Raw genomic sequence first — 25,827 nt, forward strand, 5'->3', positions numbered from 1 at the left:
ATCAACTTTAGCTATTTATTTATATACCTGTTTGTACTAATGTCTTACTTTTTATTTCCATGGATGATAATATTTTCATATAATTATTTATGATGTGAACCAAATGGTCCCTCTTTGGTCAGTGGCAGCCCCTCAGGCTGGCTTCATTGTGTTTTCAATATGTCCCTAGTTTTTCTGAATATTTTCTTGCATTCTGTATAAAAAGATGTTCCAGCCTTACTTTGGACTTGCCAAGCCCTTACCATAAAATCAGCCTTTTCTCTAACCAGCCCTGCTTCCTATAGAGAAATATGGTATTTTTGTTCCAGCATATGGTCACCAAGGCTGCTCCTTGCTATGAAAATGTTACTATTACCCAGTCCCATCAGTGCAGGCAAGTAGGGAATTTAAATTTCTACATTCAAACCTACACAAACACATGCACACCCCATATCCATTTGTTTCTCTATTTTCCTATCGGGAAGAGCATGGATTCACAGTGATACATTCCATCCAGTTCTACTTCACAGGTCTTATCCGAATTTTCTTTCCTAAACCAGTGAGTCCCTTCTCCAGCATTTCCTATGAAAGCTGGATTTCATTATCCTTGATTAATTTACTTATTTAAACAATCTCTCTTCTTACACCTAACTTCCATTTATCTAATTCTAACCCCTCAAGCCCTCCTTAGCTCACCTGTGTGTTCTTTACCCTATTTAGTCAACAAGTGTTTATTATAGGCCATCCCTTTGCTTGGAGCCCATCTCAGGTTGCTTGGACTTCCATATCCAGGCCAAGCTGTCCCTTCTGAGGACACCTTCCCAATTGTATCTCATATCTGACTTGAAGCCACCATTATTCCCTCCTCCACCACAAAGTGTGCCCTCACATTGCTGGACCACATATAATGGCATTAGGAGTGAATTATTCAAGAAGGGAAGGGGAAGTAAAGGGAAGGAAGAGAAGGGACAGGAATAAGATGGAAAAATCCTGTGTAGCTCCTGATACCAGTTGAATCTGAGGAGCACTGCTGTAAAACAATTGTCTATCAACCACTTTCTAATTCAATGCTCATTGTGCTTGTTATCAAGTTGGGAGTTGAAGATGGACTACAAATGTTTCTTGCTTTCCAGTGGGATAGGAGTATTAAATATAAACTAGAAGTATAGTAATAACTATCTCAGTAAAGCATTACAAATTATATGCTTCAAAAATTGCACAAGGACATTATGAATATACTTTTCTAGCAATGGGAAAATTAATAGTGGGTTAACTATATCTTACAATTTAATTTGAATTTCTGAAAAATTTCCATGTATTCACTGATTGTGATGATCAAAAGATTTAGTTTTGACTTTCACTGATTCAGTACTCTATATCCCCTTATATGGACATAAAGGCTTCAGATAAATTTTATAAGGATATGTTTATTTACTTTCTCATTATAAAACTTATCACAGCATATTTCAAAGAACACATCATATATCAATGTCACTACAAAAGCCACCACAACCACCCTCATTCCATTAAAAATTGTTGACAAATTTGGTGATAATTGTTGATTCTCTAATCAGAGCTCAGGAGGAGCTGCCAGGACTAACTGGCAGTGAGAGGAGAGAGCCCATTAGACCCAGAAAGGGTGAGTCTTCGTGTCTGGCACTGAGGTGGTCACCTCCTTTCCATCATAAAATAGATAATATTCTGCACAGACCCTGAGCAAGCTCAGCAAAGGTCTCCAGCATCTCTTATCATTCATCAATTAAGGAATATAGAGTCTATCTTCATTTTGAGTTTTCTTCACAAAATAAATTTTTGTTCTCTGTTGTTCTGGATCCCAGAACAACAATGCACAAATTCTTAGGGAAGTTCAGGCTCCACTTATTGTCCCATCTCTGCACACAGCCTTCAGAATAATGGACTTTTCAGGTTGAAGAAGTCCTAGATCTCTTAATTTCGGGGGAATCTGTAACATATAGACAAGCACATGGAGAAGCAATGAATGAAACACCAGGAACCAAAGCAGCAAAGTAGAGAAGATTCATTATGCCCAGTGATGTTCCACAAACATAAAACTACTTTTAGTATCATGCACTTTGAATTCGTCCTACTTATTCTCTAAGGTGTGTCATGATTGGATAGTAAAATTATTCATTTATCTGAAAAATTATTTCATAAACATTTATCCTGTACAAGGCCTGAGACAGGGAGGTTCTGTAAGTTCTGGTGAGGAGATCTTCTCTCAAACATCAGAACCCTGTGGTCACCACACCTCATGACTGTGCACAGGGTCTCTCCAGGAGACTTAAAGCTGAATTTATACTGTGCTCAAGTTCACAGTCCACACATACACATTTCACACTAATCTGCATTGAGTCCATATGTTTTTTACACTTTGTTCTTCACAAAGTCATGGACTTAGAGCCCCCCATGGTGAAGAACTCTAAAATCTCAAAGATGGTGCAAAAGAGACTCACTGGACTATAGATCTAAGAATTAAATGATGAATGAGCATATATTTTTCTGTGACTAGGCCCCTCAGTTTGGGAAAACATATTCAAATAAACATTATTTATATGAAAATTTACTGACCTGTGTTTCCTTACAAGTTTGGAAGGAGAAGTTCTGCATTACTTTGACAAGAGCAACTTTCATGTTCATGAGAGCAAACCTCATGCCAATGCAGTTTCGGGGGCCATTTCCAAAGGGCATGTATATGTACGGATCAATGCTGTCTTTGTTTTTCTTACTGAACCTGGTTCCACAATAGATGACAAGTCAACAAAACATTAAAACCACAACAGTTACTTGTTTCAGTTTGTGCCTTAGACACCCCCAAGCAATGATGTAAAAGATGATTTCTGGGCTGGACATTGAAATCCAGCTGTGGTTTTGCTATGAGAATTGTTAAGCTATGGAGTTTTTCCACCTTTCTCCCCCTTAGCCTATAGGAGTTTTTCCACCTTTCTCCCCCTTAGCCTATAGGATCTTTCAATCTTCTTGAGATAAATGCTGTTTCAAAGGAAATCATGGTAAATTGAGACAGAAAATAAAACAAAACACTCATAAAATATAAGCAGTATAACAATAAATACATAAAATGAAATGAGATAGTGGTTATGTAGGTTATGGCACATGCTATAAAATTTGAAAACACAGACACATACATACACACACACACACACACACACATATGCATACACACAGAGTCATTGTGTCATATCTGAGGAGATTTAGTTTTAGCATCAGAATAAACAAAATCCTGGGTGATCAAATCTCTTATAAAAATAATGGGGAAATACTTGTATAACTTATGCACATCCTGAAATATATTTTAAATCACCTCTGGATTGCTTATAATAACTAATAATATGTAAATACTATATAAATGCTTATTGTATTAGACTGTTTAGGGGAAACTGACAAGAAAAAAAGTTTATTTAGTTAGTTGAAATTATAGATCCAAAAACCATACATACAGACTGAGCACAGTGGCACACTCCTGTAATCCCAGCAACTTGGGATGCAGAGACAGTAGGATCCCAAGTTCAAAGCCAACTTTAGCAATTTAGCGAGGCACTAAGCAACTCAGTGAGACCCTGTCTCTAATAAAATACAAAATAGGGCTACGGATGTGGCTCAGTGGTCATCCGCCCCGAGTTCAATTCCTGGTACCTCCCAAAAAATCATACATGCAGAGGTTGAATACATATTATCAAGTGCTATCAAAAATCAAATAAAATATGATACAATCTAGTTTTGCAAAAATATCTATATATGCATAGGAATATGTTTATGATAACATGATCATATTATTAATTAATAATTATTTAAAGAATTTAACAAACTAAAAAGTTTCTTCTCAGCAAAAGAAACAATTTGTGAGGTGAATAAAGAGGCTACAGCTCGGGAGTAAATTTTTACCCCTCACACATTCGATAGAACACCAATCTCTAGGATATATAAAGAACTCAAAAGCAAAGCACCAAAAAAACAAATAACCCAATCAATAAATGGGCCAAGAATCTGAACAGACACTTCTCAGCAGAGGATATACAATCAATCAACAAATATATGAAAAACTGCTCATCGTCTCTAGCAATTAGAGAAATGAACATCAAAACTACTCTAAGATATCATCTCACTTCAGTTCAGAATGGCAGATATTATGAAGACAACAATAAGTGTTGGCAAGGATGTAGGGGAAAAAGTACACTCATACATTACTGGTGGGACTGTAAATTGGTGCAGCCAATATGGAAAGCAGTATGGAGTTTCTTCAGAAATCTGGGAATGGAACCACCATTTGACCCAGCTATCCCTCTCCTCGGTTTATACCCAAAAGACTTTAAAACAGCATGCTACAGGGACACAGCCACATCAATGTTTATAGCAGCACAATTCACAATAGATAAACTGTGGAGCCAACCTAGATGCCCTTCAGTAGATGAATGGATTAAAAAAATGTGGCATATATACACAATGGAATTTTACTCAGCATTAAAAGAGAATATAATCATGGCATTTACAGGTAAATGGATGGTGTTGGAGAAGATAATGCTAAGTCAAGTTCGCCAATTCCAAAAAAACAAATGCTGAATGTTTTCTCTGATATAAGGAGGCTGACACATAGTGGGATAGGGAGGGGGAGCATGGGAGGAATAAACGAACTCTAGATAGGGCAGAGGGGTGGAAGGGAAAGGAAGAGGGCAGGGGGTTAGCAAGGATGGTGGAATGTGATAGACATCATTATCCAAAGTTCATGTATGAAGACACGAATTGGTGTCAACATACTTTATATACAAACAGAGATATGAGACATTGTGTTATATATGTGTAATAAGAATTGTAATGCATTCTGTTGTCATTTATTTTTTTAAAATCAATTAAAAATCAAAAAAAAAAGAATTTAGGATAGTGAATGGACATAGCATTTATTTTGTTCCTTGTCACAAATTCATAGCATTTTACAAGAAAATGTTATATTTATAATAGGAAAACTGCTTAAAATACAAAGACATATATAAAAATGATTATTACATAGCTACCTGTATGTCATCTATGATAAGAAATACAAGGACATGCTTGGATAACCCTAGCCCAGGGCAGTTCCCTTTCCCAGAGGCCCTGTACCTTTCAGGATGGAACTCCTCAGGCTCTGGCCAGTACTGTGGGTCTCGATGAAGAACATAGCTTGGCATCATCACCACTGTTCCCTTCCTAATGGGCACTCCATTGATTTCAACATCTTTCTTACAGACCCTCTCAAGTCTGCCAGCAATTGGGTACAACCTGAGAGTTTCATTCACCACCATGTCCAGGTACTCCATCTGTAACACGGTATCATAGGTAGCAGGTGCCTGAAGAGAAAAAAAGAGATTTTTGGAAATTCATGTTTAAAACTAACTTTAAACACAATCTACATAGTTTTATTAAAATGTTAGGAGGTCCCAAGAATAACAGAATGGAGAAAGAGAGTAGTGCTTACAATTGACTAAGCATTGTAATAACAATCATGTCCATTTGACAACCATGTCCATGGCCCATTGAAAAGTGCAGAGTAGTTATGAACATAAGAGGCCTATGGGACAATCCCAAATTCGGTGTGTAATATCCTCAGCAGCATCATGTACTACTTTTTCTCATGCAAGGAAAAGTAACTAATAGAATATGACAATTACACTCAGGTAAAATATGTGAAAGTCACTATAACATTTCACTAGAAAAGTCACAGGTCTATTTCAAGGAAATAGAACATAGAAAAGTGGAAATAACCCATTATACATCCATTTTTCTTGGATAATCCTGCTTTGAATGTGTGTGTGTGTGAATATATATATATATATATATATATATATATATATATATATATATATATATCTCCTAGAGATAACACTACATCATGTAAAAAATGTTGGGAAAAATTGGTAACTTCCACCCTAACACAACCAAAAAAATCTAAGATTGGATGGCACCATGTCACACAATTTCAGTTTCAGAGAACATTCTAAGGAGGACAGGAAGCCACTCTCAGCCCCACCCCCTGTTGCTGGACCAGTCTTCAGGGCTTAATTGTGAGCTCTGAATAAGAGGCTTTGTGCCCACTTCACTGCCAAACCAGCCATGCCAGCCCCAGAGACCAGGTGTCTTCATATCCAATAGACTCCCTGTTTAGGCAGAGGTGTCAGAACACCAGGAACAACATGTGGCTAATGCCTGGTGTGACATTGGAGAGGACACAAGGCAGCAGTAAAGAGTTTGGCTCAGGAGCCAGAAAACCTGACTCATCCCCTGACTGCTTCTCTCTAATACATGACTAGAGTGTGAAGATGTGTGGAGCAGAGCAGAGTCATCCTGTCCAGCAAGCCTGGGCTCACTCAGCAGACAGCCAGGAAGGAGCTCATGCCAGAGCTCAGCAGAGCCAATGATCCGGACACTTGAGTGACACATGCTTACACTTCCTAGGTGTCATCATGATAACTGGTAATGGATACAATTGAAATTACACTCTTAAAAATTCCTTGTAGTTTTGGGAATAACATTTTCCCCAAAATACTGTTTTCTCCTTCATTTGTCTCTTCAGATCCTTTCCAGATAGAGCTGGTGAAAAGAATCAGTGGCTATATTTTGGACAAAGCCTCCTAGGAAGGGATGAGGAGGCAGTCTTGCTGAGGCTCCGCCTCTCTCCTCCCTCTCCAGGTACCATCTTCTCACCTTATTGGGCAAAGCCGCATCAATCTCCTGCTGCAATTTGGTCTGGGCATCAGGATGGGTGGCCAGTTCATACAAAATGAAGGAAAGAGCACTACTAGTGGTCTCATAGCCAGCAAAAATGAAGATAATTGATTGGGCCACAAGCTCCAGATCAGTCAGGGCTAATGGAAGAGGAAACACAATTTAGGTAAATCCATCAAATCACAACATCAGGGTTTAGATGAAGAGAAATCCCATTAAAACCCACAGATAACTAGGCAGGACCATGGAAAAGCAATTCAGGGTCATTCTCAGAGTGGTTTTTACTCTCATGTCTATCTGATAGGGGAGCCAAAGGAAAACTAATTTTAATCCAGTTTTCCTGAGGTCTACACCACTCTTAGACTTGGCTTCTAGCTGTGCCATTCTCAGAACCAGCAAAGATAGGTAATTTCAAGAGACACCATTTCTATCTAAGATACACAGTATGATCAATATGGACTTTTAGATACCTGGGTCCTGAAAAAAAAAAAAAAACAACATGATCTCTGTGCCAAACATGCAATTCAAAAGAAAACACAAAACAAGTGTTTGAAAGGTCTACAGAGTTCAGATTTACTGATAATGATTTTCTATGATGATGTCATGGGAATATTTAATTATCAAATCGTTTATCCCAGTGAGTATGAACCCCATGAAATAGGACTATAAAGTCAAGGTGTGGGCCAGGTGCAGTGGCACACACCCGTAATCCCTGCGGGAGGCTGAGGCAAAAGAATCATGAATTCAAAGCCAACCTTAGAACAGTGAGGAGCTACTCAACTCAGTGAGACCCTGACTCTAAATAAAATACAAAGTAGGGCTGGGATGTGGCTCAGTGGTTGAGTGCCCCTGAGTTCAATTCCTAGTAACCCTCTCCCCCCACACCAACAAAAAGTCAAGGTTTATAGCTTGGATGTTTGCATTCGTAGCTACCAGCCACATGTGGGTGTTTAAATTTTAATTAATTAAAAGTCAATACACTTCTGTTCCTCAGTGGCACTAGCCACATGTCAAGTGCTCAGTAGCACGTGTGTTCAGTCATTATTTTATTGACGAATTAAATATAGATTGTTTCCTTCATCATAGAAAGCTGAATAGAACTGGGTAGATACATACAGGATAGATGGATGGATGGATGGATGGATGGATGGATAGATAGATAGATAGATAGATAGATAGATAGATAGATAGATAGATAGATAGATGGATGATATGTATATGTGAACATAAAAATATGTGTACTGGGGCTGGGGTTGTGGCTCAGTGGTAGAGCATTCACTTAGCACATGTGAGGCACTAGGTTTGGTCCTCAGCACCACATAAAAATAAAATAAAAGTATTGTGTGCACCTACAACTAAAAAATAAAAATATATTTTTTTAAAAATGCATAAGCCCAGTCCTTATATCTAGAATTAATTGCTCAACATTCAGGAATTTTTTCAGATGGTTGTCAAGGCACTGGGTACCATGAATTAGAACTGCAATGGGAGTACTTGTGTATTACAGTAAATTAGGGGAAAAATTTGAAGGAGAGAGAAAAATAGTTTATATCACTGGATGTGAGTAGGTACTTGTTTATATCAGCTTCAACATTTGAACTTGGTTCTAGATGTGTTTCTCTAGAAAGTTCCTCAGGCTACTGTATATGATATCCAAGCATGGCCTTTCCGCAACTTGGTATAAATGCTCTTCTTCCTGGAGAATCTCCTGCACATTTCCAGAACACACTTCCCTCTGAGTTTCCCCAACAGTAGACGAGATAGCAACCTCGTTTACCTTTATGAGACTCCACATCTTTGGAATTCTGAGAATTTATCATAAGCTGAAGAAAATCCACCCGATGCTAGAAACAGAGTGATTTCAAAGATAGAAGGTTAATTATGCAGTCAGAAAAAAATTAAGAGTACAGAACTTATCTTCCCTTCTGAGACTATGACTTACCCTTTAAGTACAGAAGTCCAGCTGGAGTTTCCTAAGTCATCAGTGAATAAAAGTATCCATCTACAAACTTTGGAGAGTAGGATGTTTCCCTGAGTGAAAACAGGCTATGGTGTCCAACAGCTACTGGTTTTTGCTCTCCCTGCTTGTGAGCTTCTATGGATTCTGAACACAGCCTCCTGGCCAGAGAGTGGCTGGCTTTGTCTCCTGTTACATTTGTTTGCTCACGGAGAAGTGCTGGACCGCAATATTTTGTTTTACTGCCTTAATTCTTCACCAAAGATGCCACAGATTAATATCCTGACATTTTTAGAGCTTATCATCAGATTTTGGGCAAGCTTCTTGAAATATCCCACCATGCTTGAAGCTATAAACTTTGTACTGACACCTGGAGGGCCCTTCCTGGCTCCCTGGCCTGCACACATCCTTGTGCTGGCCTTCATACATAAAACAAAACCTTCACCTAAAGAACCCCATGCCTGCTCCATGAGAGGCCAGACAGTACCAGCTACCCTGAGGATACCTTCTGTGGAGAGTTTGTAAAGTGAGAGGTTTGGAAATGCAATGTTTCTTTGCCAATATAAAATCTGATTAAATTAAAGCACCAGAAAAATAATTTTATGTTGAAATTTTATCTATTGAGAGAAGGGATATGATAAAATGTTTTTCCTCTATTTAAAAAAAATCATTTCAACTGATATATAAAAACATTAAGCTATACATATTAAAACATTAAGTAAGGTACCTGATTACTTTGAGATATATATATATATATATATATATATATATATATATATATATATATATATATACTGTTTGATGTTTATGTCAGTTTAAACACATTTTTAACTGCATTTATCATTTCTTGATGGTGGATGTTTTCAAACTCTATTTGGCTCAATTAATAAGAACAATTTTAACATAGAGCTGAAATAAACATGGGAGTAAATATCTCTCTTTGACATACTGATTTCATTTTCTGTGGTTATACACCTAGTAGTGAGATTGCTGGATCATACAGTAGGTCTGTATTTGATTTCTGAGGGTCCTCCACACAGTTTTCCACAAAGGCTGACCTGATTTGCTTTCTAGTCAACAATGTACAAGGACTCCTTTTTACAGCATTTGGAACTTTTTCCTATCAGCAATATTTATGCCTTGACAAACTAAATTGCATTCCCATTATTTAACTGTAAATGCTTTCTCTTTGGTTCACTATTTTTCAGTATTTAAAATATATAATTTTATTTATTTAAGTCTTTTATATTAGTTCTTTTTAGTTATATGAGAGTAGAGTCCATTTTGACATAATTATAAAAGCTTGGAATACATGCTAAATTCTTTATTCTCCCCAAATGAAAACCCTCTACTACTCTCAACTAAGAGTTTTTCATCTACCTTTTAAAAATATACAAAGAAGTGTGGAAGTCAAACACCCATAGGCAAATAAGTTATCAAAAATGAACCTCCTCTGTAGCCACCACCGTATTTTACCTGTTGTTTCTCTTGGAGGCGACTTTCTTTCATTCTGTTTATAGCTTTCTTTAAAAAATTTGTGACATCCTTTGGAAACATAGAGATATTCATTGCCTCATAAATTGGAGTAAGGAATGGAAAGATTACTGCAGGGGAAAGAAAAAACAAAAGACACTTCAGGGAAAAATGTGAAATTTACCTGGAGCAATTACATCTTTTCTACCAATCAGAAAAGTGGAAGTCACAAGGGTTCCTAAAGAGGAACTGTTCCTGCTGGGACCACTGATTGGGCTCCAGGACACTGGCTGAGTAAGAGGATGTCATATATAGGGCCACCATCATAGCAGTGAGATCAGTGGCCCCTTCTGCCTCTGTGGAGTGACCAAAGGAGCAAGATGAAAACCCTGACCCCTTTCCCCTTCATGTACTGGAATAGAGTGTCTTTGGATAAAACTAGGCTTCAGTCTGAGGCTGCAGTTAATCATGCTCTTCAAGAAAGAGCAGTCAGGATGGGACCAACAGAGCATGTGTTCTTCAAGCACCACAGGAGGAATCCAGAAGGCATTATTAGAAAGAAAATTGGGAAACTCAAAGTACGGGGAAAATTGATCAATATATACCTGAATAAACACTGGATGAAAGAAGAAAATAAAGTGAAATGATAAAGTATTGAAAGGGAAAGAAAGGATACATAATATATCAAACTAATATATATATATATATATATATATATATATATATATATATATATATATATATATATATATATATATTGTGGAATGGAGAAAAAGCCATCATTGTGCAGAGGGTAATTCTGATCTATTAAATAAAAACAAAGATCACAAATGAACGATCAAATTTTACACAATAAATCACAGAAAAAAAGAAGAGCAAATTAAATTTAAAGGAAACAGAAGGAAGAAAATATTAAGGACCAAAGTGGAAACTAATCAAATAAAAAATAAAATCAATACTAGAAATTAATGAAAACAAATGCAATTGTTTGAAAAAAACAACAAAATTGGCAAAATAATAGCTACACTGGCCCAGAAATAGAAAGGTTACAGTTAGTAGCATTCAAAATAAAAACTGGGGAAATACTGACATTATAAACATAGAAAGAAATATAAAGATGTTGTAACAATCAGATTATCCCAACAATTTTACAAATTACATAAATGAAATGGACAAATTCCTAAAAAGACACAAACAGCAGAAACTGACACAAAAAGTAATACAAAATATCTATTGACATACATCACATGATGAAACTAAATTAGAAATTAAGAACTTTTCTACAAAGTGAAGCTCAGGTCCAGATGTTCCATGGACAATTCTGCTAAACATTAAAAGAACTAACACCAACTCTTTACCTCATTACAGACATTCATAGAAATATTTAGTATTTTCTAAATATAGAATACAGTGAACATTTGTAAAAAGATCCTAAAATGCCCAAGTTAACCTGATCCTAAGACTTGACACAAAGATAACACAGGAGAACTACAAACTTATATATCATATAATTATGGATGCAAAATCTCAACAGAATATTAAAAACGAAATAATTTATTGTTCTCTTCTCTCCCCGCCTTTCTCTCTCTTCTTCCCACTTATCTGTCTCCCCAAAGTCTCTTTCTCTCTTTTCTCCTGCTACTAGCCAACATCTTTTGATTCCTCTTTTATGCTTCCTAAGATCTAATAACTCTATATCCTCATCTCCTACCTCCTTAACATTCTCATCCTAACCTCCCCAAAGTTCTCTCTTTGTCCACCATTATAAACTGTAGATCCTTTTGCAACCTACTGTTTACATTGTTGATAATAATTAAATGCACCATTTCTGACTATTGTGACAAAACTGTAAACATCTCAATAGAAGCTATTTGGTTTAATTAAGCTTGCATATTGTTTGCATTGGGATAAGTTAATATTGATCTCCTCCTTAAAGGAGAGGTCATGGAATTCTTCAGGGACACTATAAGTCTATTGGTAAAAACTGTAATACCTTGGATCTATACTGATAAAGGGAAAGATACACAAACAATATGAAAAAACAAGGGAAGAAAGTGCCCCAAACAAACCAAGGTACATTACTAGAACCAATGGCCAGCACAGAAGAAGAGATGTCCAAGAAGGAGTTCAGGATGTATGTAATTAAAATGTTCTGTGCATTAAAGGATGATATAAGAAAGCAAACACAGGCAACAAAAGGTCATTTCAATAAAGAGCTACATAGCCAAATACAGGAAGCAAAAGGTTACTTCAATAAGGAGATAGAGATTCTACAAAAAAAAAAGGAAAAGAAATCCTTGAAATGAAGGAAACAAAAAACCAAATTAAAATTCAATAGAAATCATCACCAACAGACTAGATCACTTGAAAGATAGGATCTCAGAAATGAACACAAAAATATATAATCTTGAAAGTAAAGTTGACCACACAGTGAAGATGGTATGAAACCATGAGCAGAACATTCATGAATTATGAAAAGGTCAAATGTACAAATTATTGGGATAGAAGAAGGCATAGAGTTCCAAAACAAAGGAATGAACAATTTATCCAATGAAATAATATCAGTAATTTTTTCCAAACCCAAATAATGAATTGGAAAATCAAATACAAAAAGCTTACAGGACACCAAGTGTACAAAATCACAACAGATCTACACCAAGGCACATAACAATGAAAATGCCTAACATACAGAATAAGGAAAGAAATTTAAAAGCCACAAGAGAAAGGAATCAGATTACATATAGGAGGAAATCAATTAGGATCTTTTCAGATTTCTAAACCCAGACCTTCAAAGCTAGAGGGTCCAGGAACAATATATACCAAACTCTGAAAGAAAATGGATGCCAATCAAGAATCTTATATCCAGCAAAATTAAGCTTTAGATTTCATGATAAAATAAAAACCTTCCATGATAAACAAAAAATAAAAGAATTTACAACTAGAAAGCCTGGACTACAGAATATTCTTAGCAAAATATTCCATGAAGAAAAAATGAAAAACAACAATGAAAATCAGCAAAGGGAGGAAATACACTAAAGGAAAAGCCAATCAAAGGAGAAACCAAGTCAAGTTAAAAACCAAAAATAAAGCAAAATGACTGGAAATATGAACCATGTTTCAATAATAACCCTGAATGTTAATGTCCTAAACTCATCAATCAAAAGATATAGACTGGCAGATTGGATTTTTCAAAAAACCAACAATATGCTAACTTCAAGAGACTTATAGGAAAAGATATCCACAAACTGAAGGTGAAAGTTTGGGAATAAATATACGACTCACATGGACTGTGTAAACAAGCACAGGTTTCCATCCTCATATCAAATAAAGTAGACATCAAGACAAAGTTAATCAAAAGGAATAAAGAAGGACATTTCATGCTTAAGAAAACCATTCATCAACAAGAAATTATAATTATAAATACTTATGCCAAAAAAAATGAATGATGGGATAACATGAAAAGGCCAAATGGAAAGGCCATCTACATTCATCAAACTCTTCTCAATTTCAAGAGTAAAATGGAACAAAACACAATAATACTGGGTGACTTTAACACACCTCATTCACCACTGGAGAGATCTTCCAAACAAAGAAACATAGAACTCAATAATATAATCAATAACTTAGACTTAACAGACATATAGAGAACATTTCATCCATCAATGAGTGAAGAGACTTTCTTCTTGGCAGCACACGGATCCTTCTCTAAAATAGATCATATATTATGCCACAAAGCAACTCTTAGCAAATACAAATAGAGATACTACCCTGTATACCATCAGATTATAATGGAATGAAATTAGAAATTAATGATAAAATGAAAAATAGAAGTTACTCCAACACCTGGAGACTAAATAATATGCTACTGAATGAGCAAGGGATAGCAGAAAACATCAGAGAGGAGATTTAAAAATTCTTAGAGGTAAATGAGCACACTAATAAAACATATTAAAATCTCTGGGACACTATGAAGGCACTTCTAAGAGGAAAGTTCATTGCATGGGATTCATTCCTTAAAAGAAGAAAAAGTCAATAAATAAAGGACTTAACATTACATTTCAAAGCCCCCCAAAAAAGAAAAATCAACACCAAAAGTAGTAGAAGACAGGAAATAATTAAAATCAGAGCTGAAATCAATGAAACTGAAACAAAAGAAACAATTGAAAAAATAGACAAATCAAAAAGTTGGTCTTTGAAAAAATAAATAAAATTCATAAACCCTTAGCCACACAAATAAAGAGAGAGAAAACTTAAATTACTAAAATATGTGATAATAAAGGAAATATCATGATGAACACATCTGAAATACAGAAACTATTTTGAAAATTTATACCCCAATTAGATAGAAAATATCGAAGACAATGACAAATTTCTAGAGTCATGATCTACCCAAACTGAGTCAAGCTAATATACACAAGTTAAACAGATCAATTTCAAGCAAGGAAATAGAAGACACCATATAAAGACTACATACAAAGAAGATCCCTGAACAGACAGATTCTCACAAGACCTTCAGTACCAATACTCCTCAAATTATTCCATGAAAAAGCAAAAGAGAAAACACTTCCAAACTCATTCTATGAAGCCAGTATAACCCTGATCCCTAAACCAGCTAAAGACACATCAACAAAAGACAATTTCAGACCAATATCTTTAATGAACATAGATGCAAAAAGTCTCAATTAAATTCTGGCAAATCCATACTACCAAAAGTGTTATACACATTTAATTAAATCCCTATTAAAATCCCAATGACATTCTTCATAGAAATAGAAAAGGCAATCATAAAATGTATTTGGAAAAAAATAAGAGACCCAGAATAGCTAGCAATCCTTAGCAATAAAGAAAGCAGGAAGCATTATCACTATACCAGACCTTAAACTATACTACAGAGCTATAGTAACAAAAACAGCATGATATCTGCACCAAAATAGACTTGTATACCAATGGTACAGAATAGAGGACACAGAGACAAACACACATGAGTATGGTTATATCATACCAGACAAAGGTACCAAAAACATTCACTGGAGAAAAGAGCCTATTCAACAAATGGTGCTGGAAAAACTGGAAATCCATATTGGCACCAAAACAGACTCATAAACCAATGGTACAGAACAGAAGATACAGAGACAAACCTACACAAATACAGTTATCTCATACTAGACAAAGGTGCCAAAAACATTCACTGGAAAAAAGCCTCTTCAAAAATGAAGCAGGGAAAAATGGAAATCCATATGTAGCAAAATGAAATTAAGTCCCTATCTCTCACCATGCACAAAACTTAACTCACAGTGAATCAAGGACCTAGGAATTAGGCCAGGGACACTGCACTTAATAGAAGAAAAAGTAGGCTCAAACTTTCATTATGTCAGATTAGACTCTGACTTCCTTAACAAGACTCCTAAAGTATAAGAAATAAAATCAAGAAACAATAAATGGAATGGATTCAAACTGAAAAGCTTCTTATCAACAAAAGAAACAATCAATAAGGTGAAGAGAGAGCCTAACGAATGGGAGCAAATTTTTACAACACGCATATCATATAGAGCACTAATCTCCAGGATATAGAAAGAACTCAAAAAACTTAACACCAAAAAAAAAAAAAACACACACACACAACAGCAAATAACCCTATCAAAAAATTGGCTAAGGAATTGAACAGACATTTCTCAGAAGAAGATATACAACTGATCAACAAATATATGAAAAAATGTTCAACATCTCTAGTAATTATAGAAATGCAAATCAACACTACTCTAAGATTTCATCTCACTCCAGTCAGAATGGCAGTTATGAAGAATACAAGCAAAAATATATATTGATGAGAATGTGGAGGGAAAGGCACTTACATTGCTGGTGGGACTGTGAATTGGTGCAACCACTTTGGAAAGTAGTATGGAGATTCCTCAGAGAAGTTGGAATGGAACCACTGTTTGACCCAGCTATCCAACTTCTCGGTTTATACCCAAAGGACTTAAAATCAGCAAACTACACTGACGCCGCCACATCAATGTTTATAGAAGCTCAATTCACAATAGCTAAACTGTAGAACCAACCTAGATGTCCATCTACAGATGAATGGATAAAGAAAATGTGGTACATATACACAATGGAATATTATTCAGCATTAAAAGAGAATAAAATCATGGAATTTTCAGATAAATGAATGGAGTTGGAGAATATCATGCTAAGTGAAGTAAGCCGATCCCAAAACAACAAAAGCCAAATGTTTTCTCTCAGAGGTGGATGCTGATCCATAATGGGTGGGTGGGGGGGGTCATCCGAGGAATGGTGGAACTTTGGATAGGGCAAGTGAAAGGGAGGGGGGATGAGTGTAGGAAAGATTGTTGAATGAGATGGACATCATTACCCTAGGAACATGTGCTCCATTTGTGTTTTATGTAGTGAAATGCATTCTGCTGTCATGTATAATTCATTAGAACAAATAAATAAATAATTTCTTTTAAAAAAAAATAAATGAAGAACTCACACATGCTTCAGGATGGAAGAATTTGAAAATACAATGATAAATGGAAGAAGTCAGACATGCAAAGCCACATATTGTGGGATTCATTAATAGAAAATTCACAGTATCAGGAAATCTATAGAGTCAGAAAATAGACCCATGATTGCTTAGGCTTGGGGAATAGAGAGTTGATAATGAAATGGTAGCCTGCTTCTGAGTTGATAAATGGTCACTAGTGATGGCTGAGTATATCTTTGTACTGAAAACCATTGAATTGTATAAATTAAGGGGGGTAATTAAAAGGTATGTTAATTATATATCAATAATGATCTTATTTAAATAAAGAAAGGGAACAAATAAGATGGTAGTCCACATACTTATTGAGAGAAGCAAAGGGTCAAAGAAATCAAATTTTAAGAGCTTCTTGACTTTCTCCACAAAGGGATCTTGTGGGTTGTTGAGGGAATCGATGTTCACTCCAAATGAAGTAGCAGTGATCACATCCATGCTGTAGGCCCCAAAGATGCTGAATAGAGAAAGACATGGAAAGTTAAAACCAGTGCCTGTTCCCAATCCTTCCACTATACATGCAGCAAGAAGTAGGAGTAAGTTCACATACCCAGGCAAGACAAGCAGAGAGCCACACACTCACAGTTATCTGCTGAACTATAAGATGAGTCCGTGATCCCTTCACACTGACTAAGAGGCCTTTATGAGTTGCAAATGAGGTACTGCCCTCGTGCCAGGAGTGATGAAGACAGTGAGGTGACTTAGACTCACCTTTGTACTCAAGAAGCTCACCCGCACAGGGATAAGTTCCATAATCAGACACACTACAGTAGCACAAATAGAATGTGGATGATGACAGTTGTATACAAACTGAGCTTCAGCAGGACGAGGGTGGAATAACTGAGTCTTCCTAAAGGACTCACAAAAGGTGACCTTGACCTTGACAGTATTTTGTCTTCTAGTATATCCAAAGTCACAAATATTTTCAGCCAAGCAAACCTTGGTGGATACAGGAGAGATCTTTCTCCCCCAGCTGCCCTGTCTCCTTCTGGGAGCAGCTCCTTCTTGGATGAACAGTTGGAGCTGTGACTCCAAACCCTTGCTTTTGTCTGCTCATTGCACTGGCTCAACATTTGGAATTCAATTCTGTGGCAGGCAGTTGGAGGGGTTCCTGTTGGAGCTTGGAATGCCAGAGCTGCCCTGCTACTTACTCTTTCAAGTTGATAAACTTGCCCTTCTCTGATTCCAGTCTCATGTTTTTCACCAACACATCTCCATACTGGTTAATGATGGGGAACATCTACGCACAAAACACAAGTCTGTCCATAGTTAAGTGAGGAGACTCAGTCCCCAAGGCTACGGCTTTCCCGGAATGAAGAAGTATGAGATATTTATAATGAATCTCACTATATCTCTTCTAAAACAAAAAGACAAGAGAACATTTTTAGGAATTTCAAATTCAGAGGACTATAGCTTGGAAAGGGACTATTAGCTATCTCACTTTCTACCCATGCCCAGATTAATTCTTTCAGTTTCCAATGAAAAGCCTCTTATTTTATTACCTCCTTAAGTTTTCCACTGGTGAAGGTTGGAGACAGCAGTGTTCTTATTCTCTTCCACTCTTCGTCCTCAGACAAGGAGATGGCTTTTTTCATAAATCCCACTGGACCAAAATTCTAGAGTCCAAAGGAAAATAGATTTTGTCTACATAAATGTGGAGGTCTCCACAGTTGCAAAAGTTTGTTAAACAAGCATTATTTATTAAAAAAAAATGTTTAGTGACTGCCTACTAGGTAGCTAGACCTATGTCAGACACTCAATAGTATTTCTTCCAAATGCCTAACCTCCTGAGAGTTTGGAAGAGACACCCAGGTACCTAACACCATTTTAGACTTTATATTCCAACCCTTGTTTAGATGAAAATTCCCCTTGGTTGGAAGCTTTTTCCAGGAGAATAGACAGGAAGAAGACCTAATACAACCCCCAGGGCTATGCAGAGCAGAAATGGGTTGGTGACAGATACCAGATGTTCTTGGTCAACTGTATGTTACCTAAGACCAGTTTTGTCTTTACATGCATTTACAGCATAAGCGTCTTAATAAAGGGGTGCTTAGATATGATAATTTTTAAAATAATAATATTTGAAACTTAAAGGATTTGGAATATAAGTGTAATACAGAAAAAAATACAAGTTGTTAATGGAAGTTCTTACAATATTTTCTACAAAGGCAGAGGGGGAAAGGAAGATAATTCTGTTTTTCACCTGGGTGCTAGCCCACCAAAGCAAAACCCTTGAAATTTAGTTCCATCATCTGAAATATATTTTTGTATTAAAATGTATGCTTCCAGCCAGGCACAGTGGTGCATGCCTGTAATCCCAGCAGCTCAGGAGTCCGAGACAGGATGATCACAAGTTCAAGGCCAGCCTTGGCAATGGTGTTACTTACTCTTTCAAGTTGATAAACTTGAGTAAGTAAGTAATGGTGAGGTGCTAAGCAATTCATTCACTGTGAAAATTTAGGAGATTAGGAACAGAGGGAAGCTTCTTCAACTTCACAAAGAGATTCTATAAAAATCCATTTTCCGCTAACAATATACTTACTGGTGGCAAACTGAATGCTTTCTCCCAAGCATCAGGAATAATTTTACAATGTCTGTTCAGTCATATACAGAAAAACAAGTAAAAATGCTCATCTGAGTGTAGATTAGTGATTTGGACATGTTGGGAAGTAAAGAGAGGCTGGATTTGGGCAATGTGGAATATATGTATGTATTGAACATAGCAGCAAATCCTATTATCATGCACAATTATCATACACTAATCAAAGTTTTTAAAAAATTTTTTGTGATGTTGGGGTTTGAACCCCAGACTTTGTGCCTGCGAGGCAAGCACTCTACCAACTGACCTAAACCCAGCCCCCAAAGTTTTTAAAAAGTGAATATAGAGATTGTATGGGAATCCACACACTCAGCAGCCTCATCTAAAATTGGGGTAAACTTTGGAAGATTAAAGTCTATATCCTTCAAAAGAAATGTTCACTCTCCTGGCTCTTATTCAGCCTCATACTAGAACTCCCAGCTGATGTCAGAGAAAAAGAAAAACAAATAAATAAAAGGCATACAGATAGGATTTTTCCCTATTTATATGTGCAATCTTTGTCCAATGTGGTCAACACACAAGAAATCAGGCACATTTCTAAGGTTAATGAAGAATTTGTGAAAACACTTTAAAAACACAATCTAAATCTACACAAATGTAGGAATGTGATACATTTGCACAGAGCTGCACATTCATTCATATAGGCACACAAAATAGGAAAAATGAATATAAAAAGCTTATATTGTATCAATTTCCTGTTACTATAGAAATAGGAACTTAATAAATTTATAGTCATGTAAGAAATTATCACTGGGTAAAACAGAATAATTTATACATGCAACTGCCTGGTAACTTTTTGGCAAGGAATGCCCTCTGAACTTATAAATATCTCAGGATAAAAATCGAGTTAATAAGTAAATAAATGTTACTTTGGATTAGACAAAGGGGAACAAAGGGAAGGGTGAAGAGATGGGAATAGGAAAGACTGTAGAATGAATCAGACATAACTTTCCTATGTTCATATACGAATACACAACTAGTGAAACTCCACATTATGTCCAAACACAGGCTTGGGAAGTTGTACTTTATGTATATATAATATGTCAAAATACATTCTAGTGTCATGTATAACTGAAAAGAATAAATAAAAACTTTAAAATAACTAAATAAATGTTAAAGTGTTGAAAAGTGAATGCTTACCCGCCGGTTAGTGAAGGCAGAATAACATTCTTTGATGAGCACTGTTTTGATAATGCTTGGCTCCGTAATAACCAACACAGGCTGTCGACCATCATATAGGCTGTGTTAGAAAAATAGGGCTGGTTAAATCTAACAGCCCAGATTCTGCAGCAGGAATCCAGACTTTGATCCTGATGTTACCTATTCTACCTGCCTAGTCCTACAATACATAGCAACATGAAGTTCTGGTTGGGGATTCTGACCACAAAAACCACTGGAGTCTTCATAGCATAAAGGGTAATGTAGGTAAAGTAGGTAGGAAGAGAAACTTAGAGACAAAATACACCTTGTAAGAGATCATAATTAGAAATAGCATTGGAACACTTGTTAAATCTAGATGGTGAATACAATAGTATTACCTACACTACTTTCCATAACTTATTTATTATTTATTGTAATTGAAGGTGGACAGAATGCCTTTATTTGTTTATTTTTATATGGTGCTAAGGATCAAACCCAGTGCCTCACACGTGATAAGCAAGTGCTCTGCCATTGAGCTACAGCCTTAGCCCATAGTCTCCATAACATTTCACATCTCAAAATATTGGATTATTCAAAAGGCTATTAGGTTAGTGAAAAAAACCGAAGGCAGATAATTGACTAACTGCTCACAATTACTAAGTTTTGCAAGTAGTAGCTGGATTGGGGCCTTTGGAGATCCAGTGGGGCATATTGTGTCCTTGGATCACATGGCATCTATGGGCGATGTCAACTGAGCAGATCACTGTGGTCAGCCTGTGCTTTCTGTGGATTGATGAGAGAAGATGGAGAAGAAGAGTCAATGTCTTCTACCACTATTTTTAGTGCAGATCAAAATGATCACACCTCTTCTATGGCTCCCATCAACCCTCCACCAGCTCTAAAAGGGAATAGTTGCTACATTTAGCTGAGGCCACCCTCCAATATAAAACCCATCAATCCACCAGGGAACTCAGTGGTGTAACTACATCCTATGTCTGGTCTTAACATCAAATGCATGAAGGAGAGAAAGAAATGTTTAGATCTACTTCATTGAAAAGTCAATGCTAAATACTTAAAAATGGCATATGAGCAACAATAATGATGACAATAAAAAAAGAAGAAAGAAAGTAAAGGAAATGAAGAAAGCTGAACAGAAATGGCTGCCCAGGACCTCCCAGCCTTTTGTTCAAAAGCATACATTAAATCTGAAATTTAAATAAGAAATTTTGCTTTTAAACTAAACGGAAGTCAATGGAGGAAAAAGATGATGCCATAGACTTTTAAGCTCATGATTAAAAAAATCTTCTCAAATAATACATATCATTCAATTAAAGGACTCAAAAACAAACAAAAATGGGGAATATTGGAATAACTGCACAGTGGACATAAACTAAGGCTAGGAGACTCTGGGTCATCAAAAGCAGGAGAAAACATGCAACATTCTCAACCTAAGTCAGACTATAGACCCAGACTCCTGGTGACATGCAGGACCCTTGGCAGACAAGCCTCCAAGGACTTTGCAGCACAGAGGGTTTCATCCCAAAAGCTCTGGACTGAGGTTGTCCTCACGTGTTGGGGTGCCACATCACAACAAGTCTACCGAAGAGAAATTTCCAGAATACTCACCCCCATGTTTTTCCATACTTTTTATAACATTCTGCATCAAAATTAAAAAAACCCTAGGAAAAAGAACAATATGAAATTCCATTATTGTTGTAAATATACTGACATCACATCAAATGACCCAAATCTCATGAAATCAGGTTTGTTGTTCCTAACAAGTGGTTAGAGAGAAGCTCTTACTCAGAGTCTTCTGAGGAGAAAAGAGAAAATATGCAATATTTGAAATGAAATATGTGAAGTCACTTGAATTTTCTCTAAGTATTATACATACTTAACCAATTACACTTGTCTATGAATATGACATCCTTCTCTTCTGCAGTACTTCTTCTTCTGCTTGTGTCAACTCAGAAATACGGGGACCTTCTAAATTATCACCTCCATGGGCACATGAGGAAACCCAGGCTGAGGGAAAATGAGTGTTTCCCAGGGCCATCTTTTGTCTCCTCATCCAGAATCATTTTAATTTATCTCATGTTTTCTCTAGAATTCTGGTAGAATTAGGGAGTTAAAGACACCAGCAACCTCTTCTAGCCTAGGAGATTTATGTTATCACAATCATATTGTTGAGTAAGTAAGCAAGATAGTGAGCAAATAAAAAGTGGACTTGCCTTCCTGTGTTGTAGCTCAACTTAGGAAAAGAGGAGATGCTACTTCTCTGCACATAGGACACAGATAGGTAGACACTGGCTCTGAGTTTTCATCATAGAAACTAAGCAATTAATCTTCCTCATGCTAAGTTTCATTTGTAATATTTTAACTGTGCAAATAAAACATCCCAGAGATTTAAGTGTGTCTTCCTAGAATCTGCACTGAGAAAAATGAAAACCCTGTGAGAATGCTCACAGTCTGCTGAACATAAAGTCCACAGCTTACAGTGTGGATGTGCTAGAGTCCTGAGCTCATCAACAGAAGTGAACCTGAGGCCAGGAGGAGTTGTAAACAGAGCCTCAGGGTAAACCTGACTGTGCTTTGGATGCGGCCCTCACACAGTTCTCATGGAGCTGAATTTCTACTGAGGTAACTAAGTAGATGTTTGCAACCATAAGAGGCAAAACAGAGAGCTCAAATGATACTCACCTGGCGATAATTATGAAGATTTCCCAAAAAGGGCAGAGGTGTTGGCCCAGGAATTCCCAGCTTCTTAAAATATCCATGTGAATAGGTCCCATATCTACAAAGTGGAAGAGAAATCCAGGTCAAGGGATTGTGACTGTGTGAATATAGTGGCTCACGAGTCACTGATTCAAGAATGGGAACAGTGAAGCCAGGGAGGTAGCATGTAGGCCATAAATAACAACAAAAACTCCAATGACCCTAATTACATCTGCTCATCATCTCCTCTCTCACATTCCCTGAGAGACGCCCAAAATCATAATAATTACCTCAAAGCAGCTAATTTCATCATTAGGTTCCCAATGCTACACTGAATATCTGATATAAGTCCACAAACATGATCTTGAAAATTCCTGAGTAATTCAGCCTAGATTTCTTCCAGGTCACCTCATTCACTGGTGTCAGTTTAGGAAGTTGACTTGATACCATCATGTTGGCCCCTCTAGTGGCCTCCAGTGGGGGCTGTCCCCACTCTGGGCCTTCTTCCCTGAGCAGAGAGGAATATTCTCCCACTTTTTCATGACACCTCTCTGGATGCCTTTTATTGCATCCCTGGTCCACATTCTCCCTTACTCATCTGCTGTAAAGGATTAAGAACACTGGCATATGGGAAACTGTTGAGTAAGAATAACCTGCTGGGCAGGTATATTTAAAGACATGTGCAATCTATGTCATGGATGTGTGTATTAGATTAATATTCCTTCTATTGTTCAAAAAAGATGGGTCATTTTTAAACAGGTTGGTTTTCACAAATACAGAATCCAAGGGTCCTATTTTGACCTTCAGAAGGAATGTGAGGAACTTACCTCAAAGAAATTGTACTATTGAACAGAATGAAATTAAAACATTTCCATTAATTTTAAAATGCCATTGGAGGGAAAATAGATGCAACAAAAGCCTGAACATTACCCTTTACTTCAACTGTTACAACCAGGTTTATATTTTCTATTTTCACCTCATTATGAATGCCTACTCTTATAAAAGTGGATTTAAGATAGAAGTCAAAGGTCTCCTTGGGGCAATGTCTTCTACCCTCAGTCAGAAATAACTGCTCTCTTAACCTGCTCCATGAAGCCAGGAATCCCACTATTTTTTAAATATTTTTTTAGTTGTAGGCTATCACAATACATTTATTTTATTTATCTATTTTTATGTGATGCTGAGGGTTGAACTCAGTGCCTCACACATGCCAGACGAGCTCTCTACCACTGAGCCACAATCCCAGACCAGGAATCCCACTATTTAAAGGAATTTTTCTACTAGATCATTTTATTCATGCTCCTGTACTGGAATATCATGGGAAAATGTTTAAAATACAAAATTGGCTTGTTAACTTTTGTCTCTTGAACCTCCCATTAGATTTCAAATCAAGGAAGAAACAAATCTCTACACTGATGCTAACTTAAGGAAAAAAAGATCAAAATTTCTCCCAGGTCTTTGCTCAATAGTTTTATCATTCAGCAGTAGTTGCATATTGCAGGGTGGAGGATTTGAGTTTTTGGAGAGAGGGCTGTTCCAGGGAAGGTAACAGAACAGAGGGAAGAACTGAGTCTGAGCTGTGGTAGCACCTGAGGTGCACTTGGTGCATTTTACAAATGGTGCTGGGACGTGGGGAGGAGGAGCAGGAATCACCTGTTCTACACATTTCTTGTAGCACACATAGAACACAAAATAAACAATGACACAGAAACTTGTGAAGACCCCTCTTTACCCCCAGAATTCTGAAAGTTTGCAGAAGGTGCATCACTTTTCAGAAGATGTCCAGTTGTTTGTAATCTGCCTCTACAGAACTCTGGCTGATTAATCTAGGTCCAAACTGAGACTCAATCAGAAGTTCATCCCCAAAATCAGATTATATCACTAAACCTCCTATTCACAGAAATGGAAGGTTTGAAGAGGAGAGGAACTGGGACAGTTACTCACAGATAGAGGAGCACCAGGCTTATTCCCAGGAGAACCCAGGTTTCCATGGAAAAGCTTGGGATCAGGTCCATCACTACTTTCCTTCCAAAATTTTCTCCTCTGAGTTTGACTTCCAGCTATGTGAGCTATCTTTTCACAGGGAAAGGTGCCAAGCTTGTCTTCTATGAACATCTGTGAGTCAATGAAGTCAGTCTGGCATATTTATATGCTGGGAAAGGAGGTGGGGCTGGGTGTACAGCCAGTAGAAAAAACCACCTGTGCTCCACCCACTATTGCAGAAGCCAAATGCCCCCTCCACCTTGGCAGTTGGCAGTGAATCATGAGACGTGCCTATTTTGATCTTTGAGCTCAGGTTCATAAAAATTATCAATAAAAACTTTGCCAAAAGTTATTGCTTCTTATCAGAAACTCAAGGGAAACATTGGAATTAAATGTCCTCTAATCAGTTTTTGTCTCCTTGGGTGTTCTCTTTACAAAATCCTTGAATTCCACCCAAAAAGGTTATATTTAAATAATGCACTTTCCTCTGCTTACAATGCCCTCTTGCTCCATAGAAGACTTTTAAAAAATATTTTTTAGTTTCTTTCTTTCTTTCTTTCTTATTTATTTATTTATTTCTACGCAGTGCTGAGAATCAAACCCAGGGCTTCACACATGCTAGGCAAGCCCTCTACCACTGAGTCACAGCCCCAGCTCAGAAGACTCTTAATCATCCTTCAAAACCCAGCTCAGTCAAAACTTCATCTGGTA

General features: G+C 36.9%; 1 protein-coding gene across 1 annotated transcript; it reads right to left on the reverse strand.

Annotated features, from left to right (window-relative positions):
- Nucleotides 1-1,846: 1,846 nt before the first annotated feature.
- On the reverse strand, nt 1,847-25,148 carry LOC114106361 (cytochrome P450 3A9-like). The gene is made up of 13 exons (XM_027953259.2): nt 25,078-25,148; nt 23,119-23,212; nt 22,045-22,097; nt 20,419-20,518; nt 18,182-18,295; nt 17,831-17,919; nt 16,988-17,136; nt 10,145-10,272; nt 8,489-8,555; nt 6,691-6,851; nt 5,110-5,336; nt 2,569-2,731; nt 1,847-1,942 (listed from the first exon to the last, which is right to left on the reverse strand). The coding sequence occupies exons 1-13, from the start codon at nt 25,146-25,148 to the stop codon at nt 1,847-1,849; spliced, it is 1,512 nt and encodes a 503-aa protein (XP_027809060.2).
- Between the last annotated feature and the right edge of the window lie 679 nt (nt 25,149-25,827).

Source organism: Marmota flaviventris, chromosome 19 (assembly GCF_047511675.1).
Source record: "Marmota flaviventris isolate mMarFla1 chromosome 19, mMarFla1.hap1, whole genome shotgun sequence".
Classification (NCBI taxonomy): Eukaryota; Metazoa; Chordata; class Mammalia; order Rodentia; family Sciuridae; genus Marmota; species Marmota flaviventris.

What these genes read in the sequence shown, in the direction of transcription:
- LOC114106361 (XM_027953259.2), bottom strand. Translation starts at nt 25,148, where the DNA reads ATGGACCTGATCCCAAGCTTTTCCATGGAAACCTGGGTTCTCCTGGGA. An exon ending in GAGGAGTTCCATCCTGAAAG is followed by an intron (nt 2,732 to 5,109) that starts GTACAGGGCCTC and finishes TTGTGGAACCAG; the next exon opens with GTTCAGTAAGAAAAACAAAG. An exon ending in AAACTTGTAAGGAAACACAG is followed by an intron (nt 1,943 to 2,568) that starts GTCAGTAAATTT and finishes TATATGTTACAG; the next exon opens with ATTCCCCCGAAATTAAGAGA.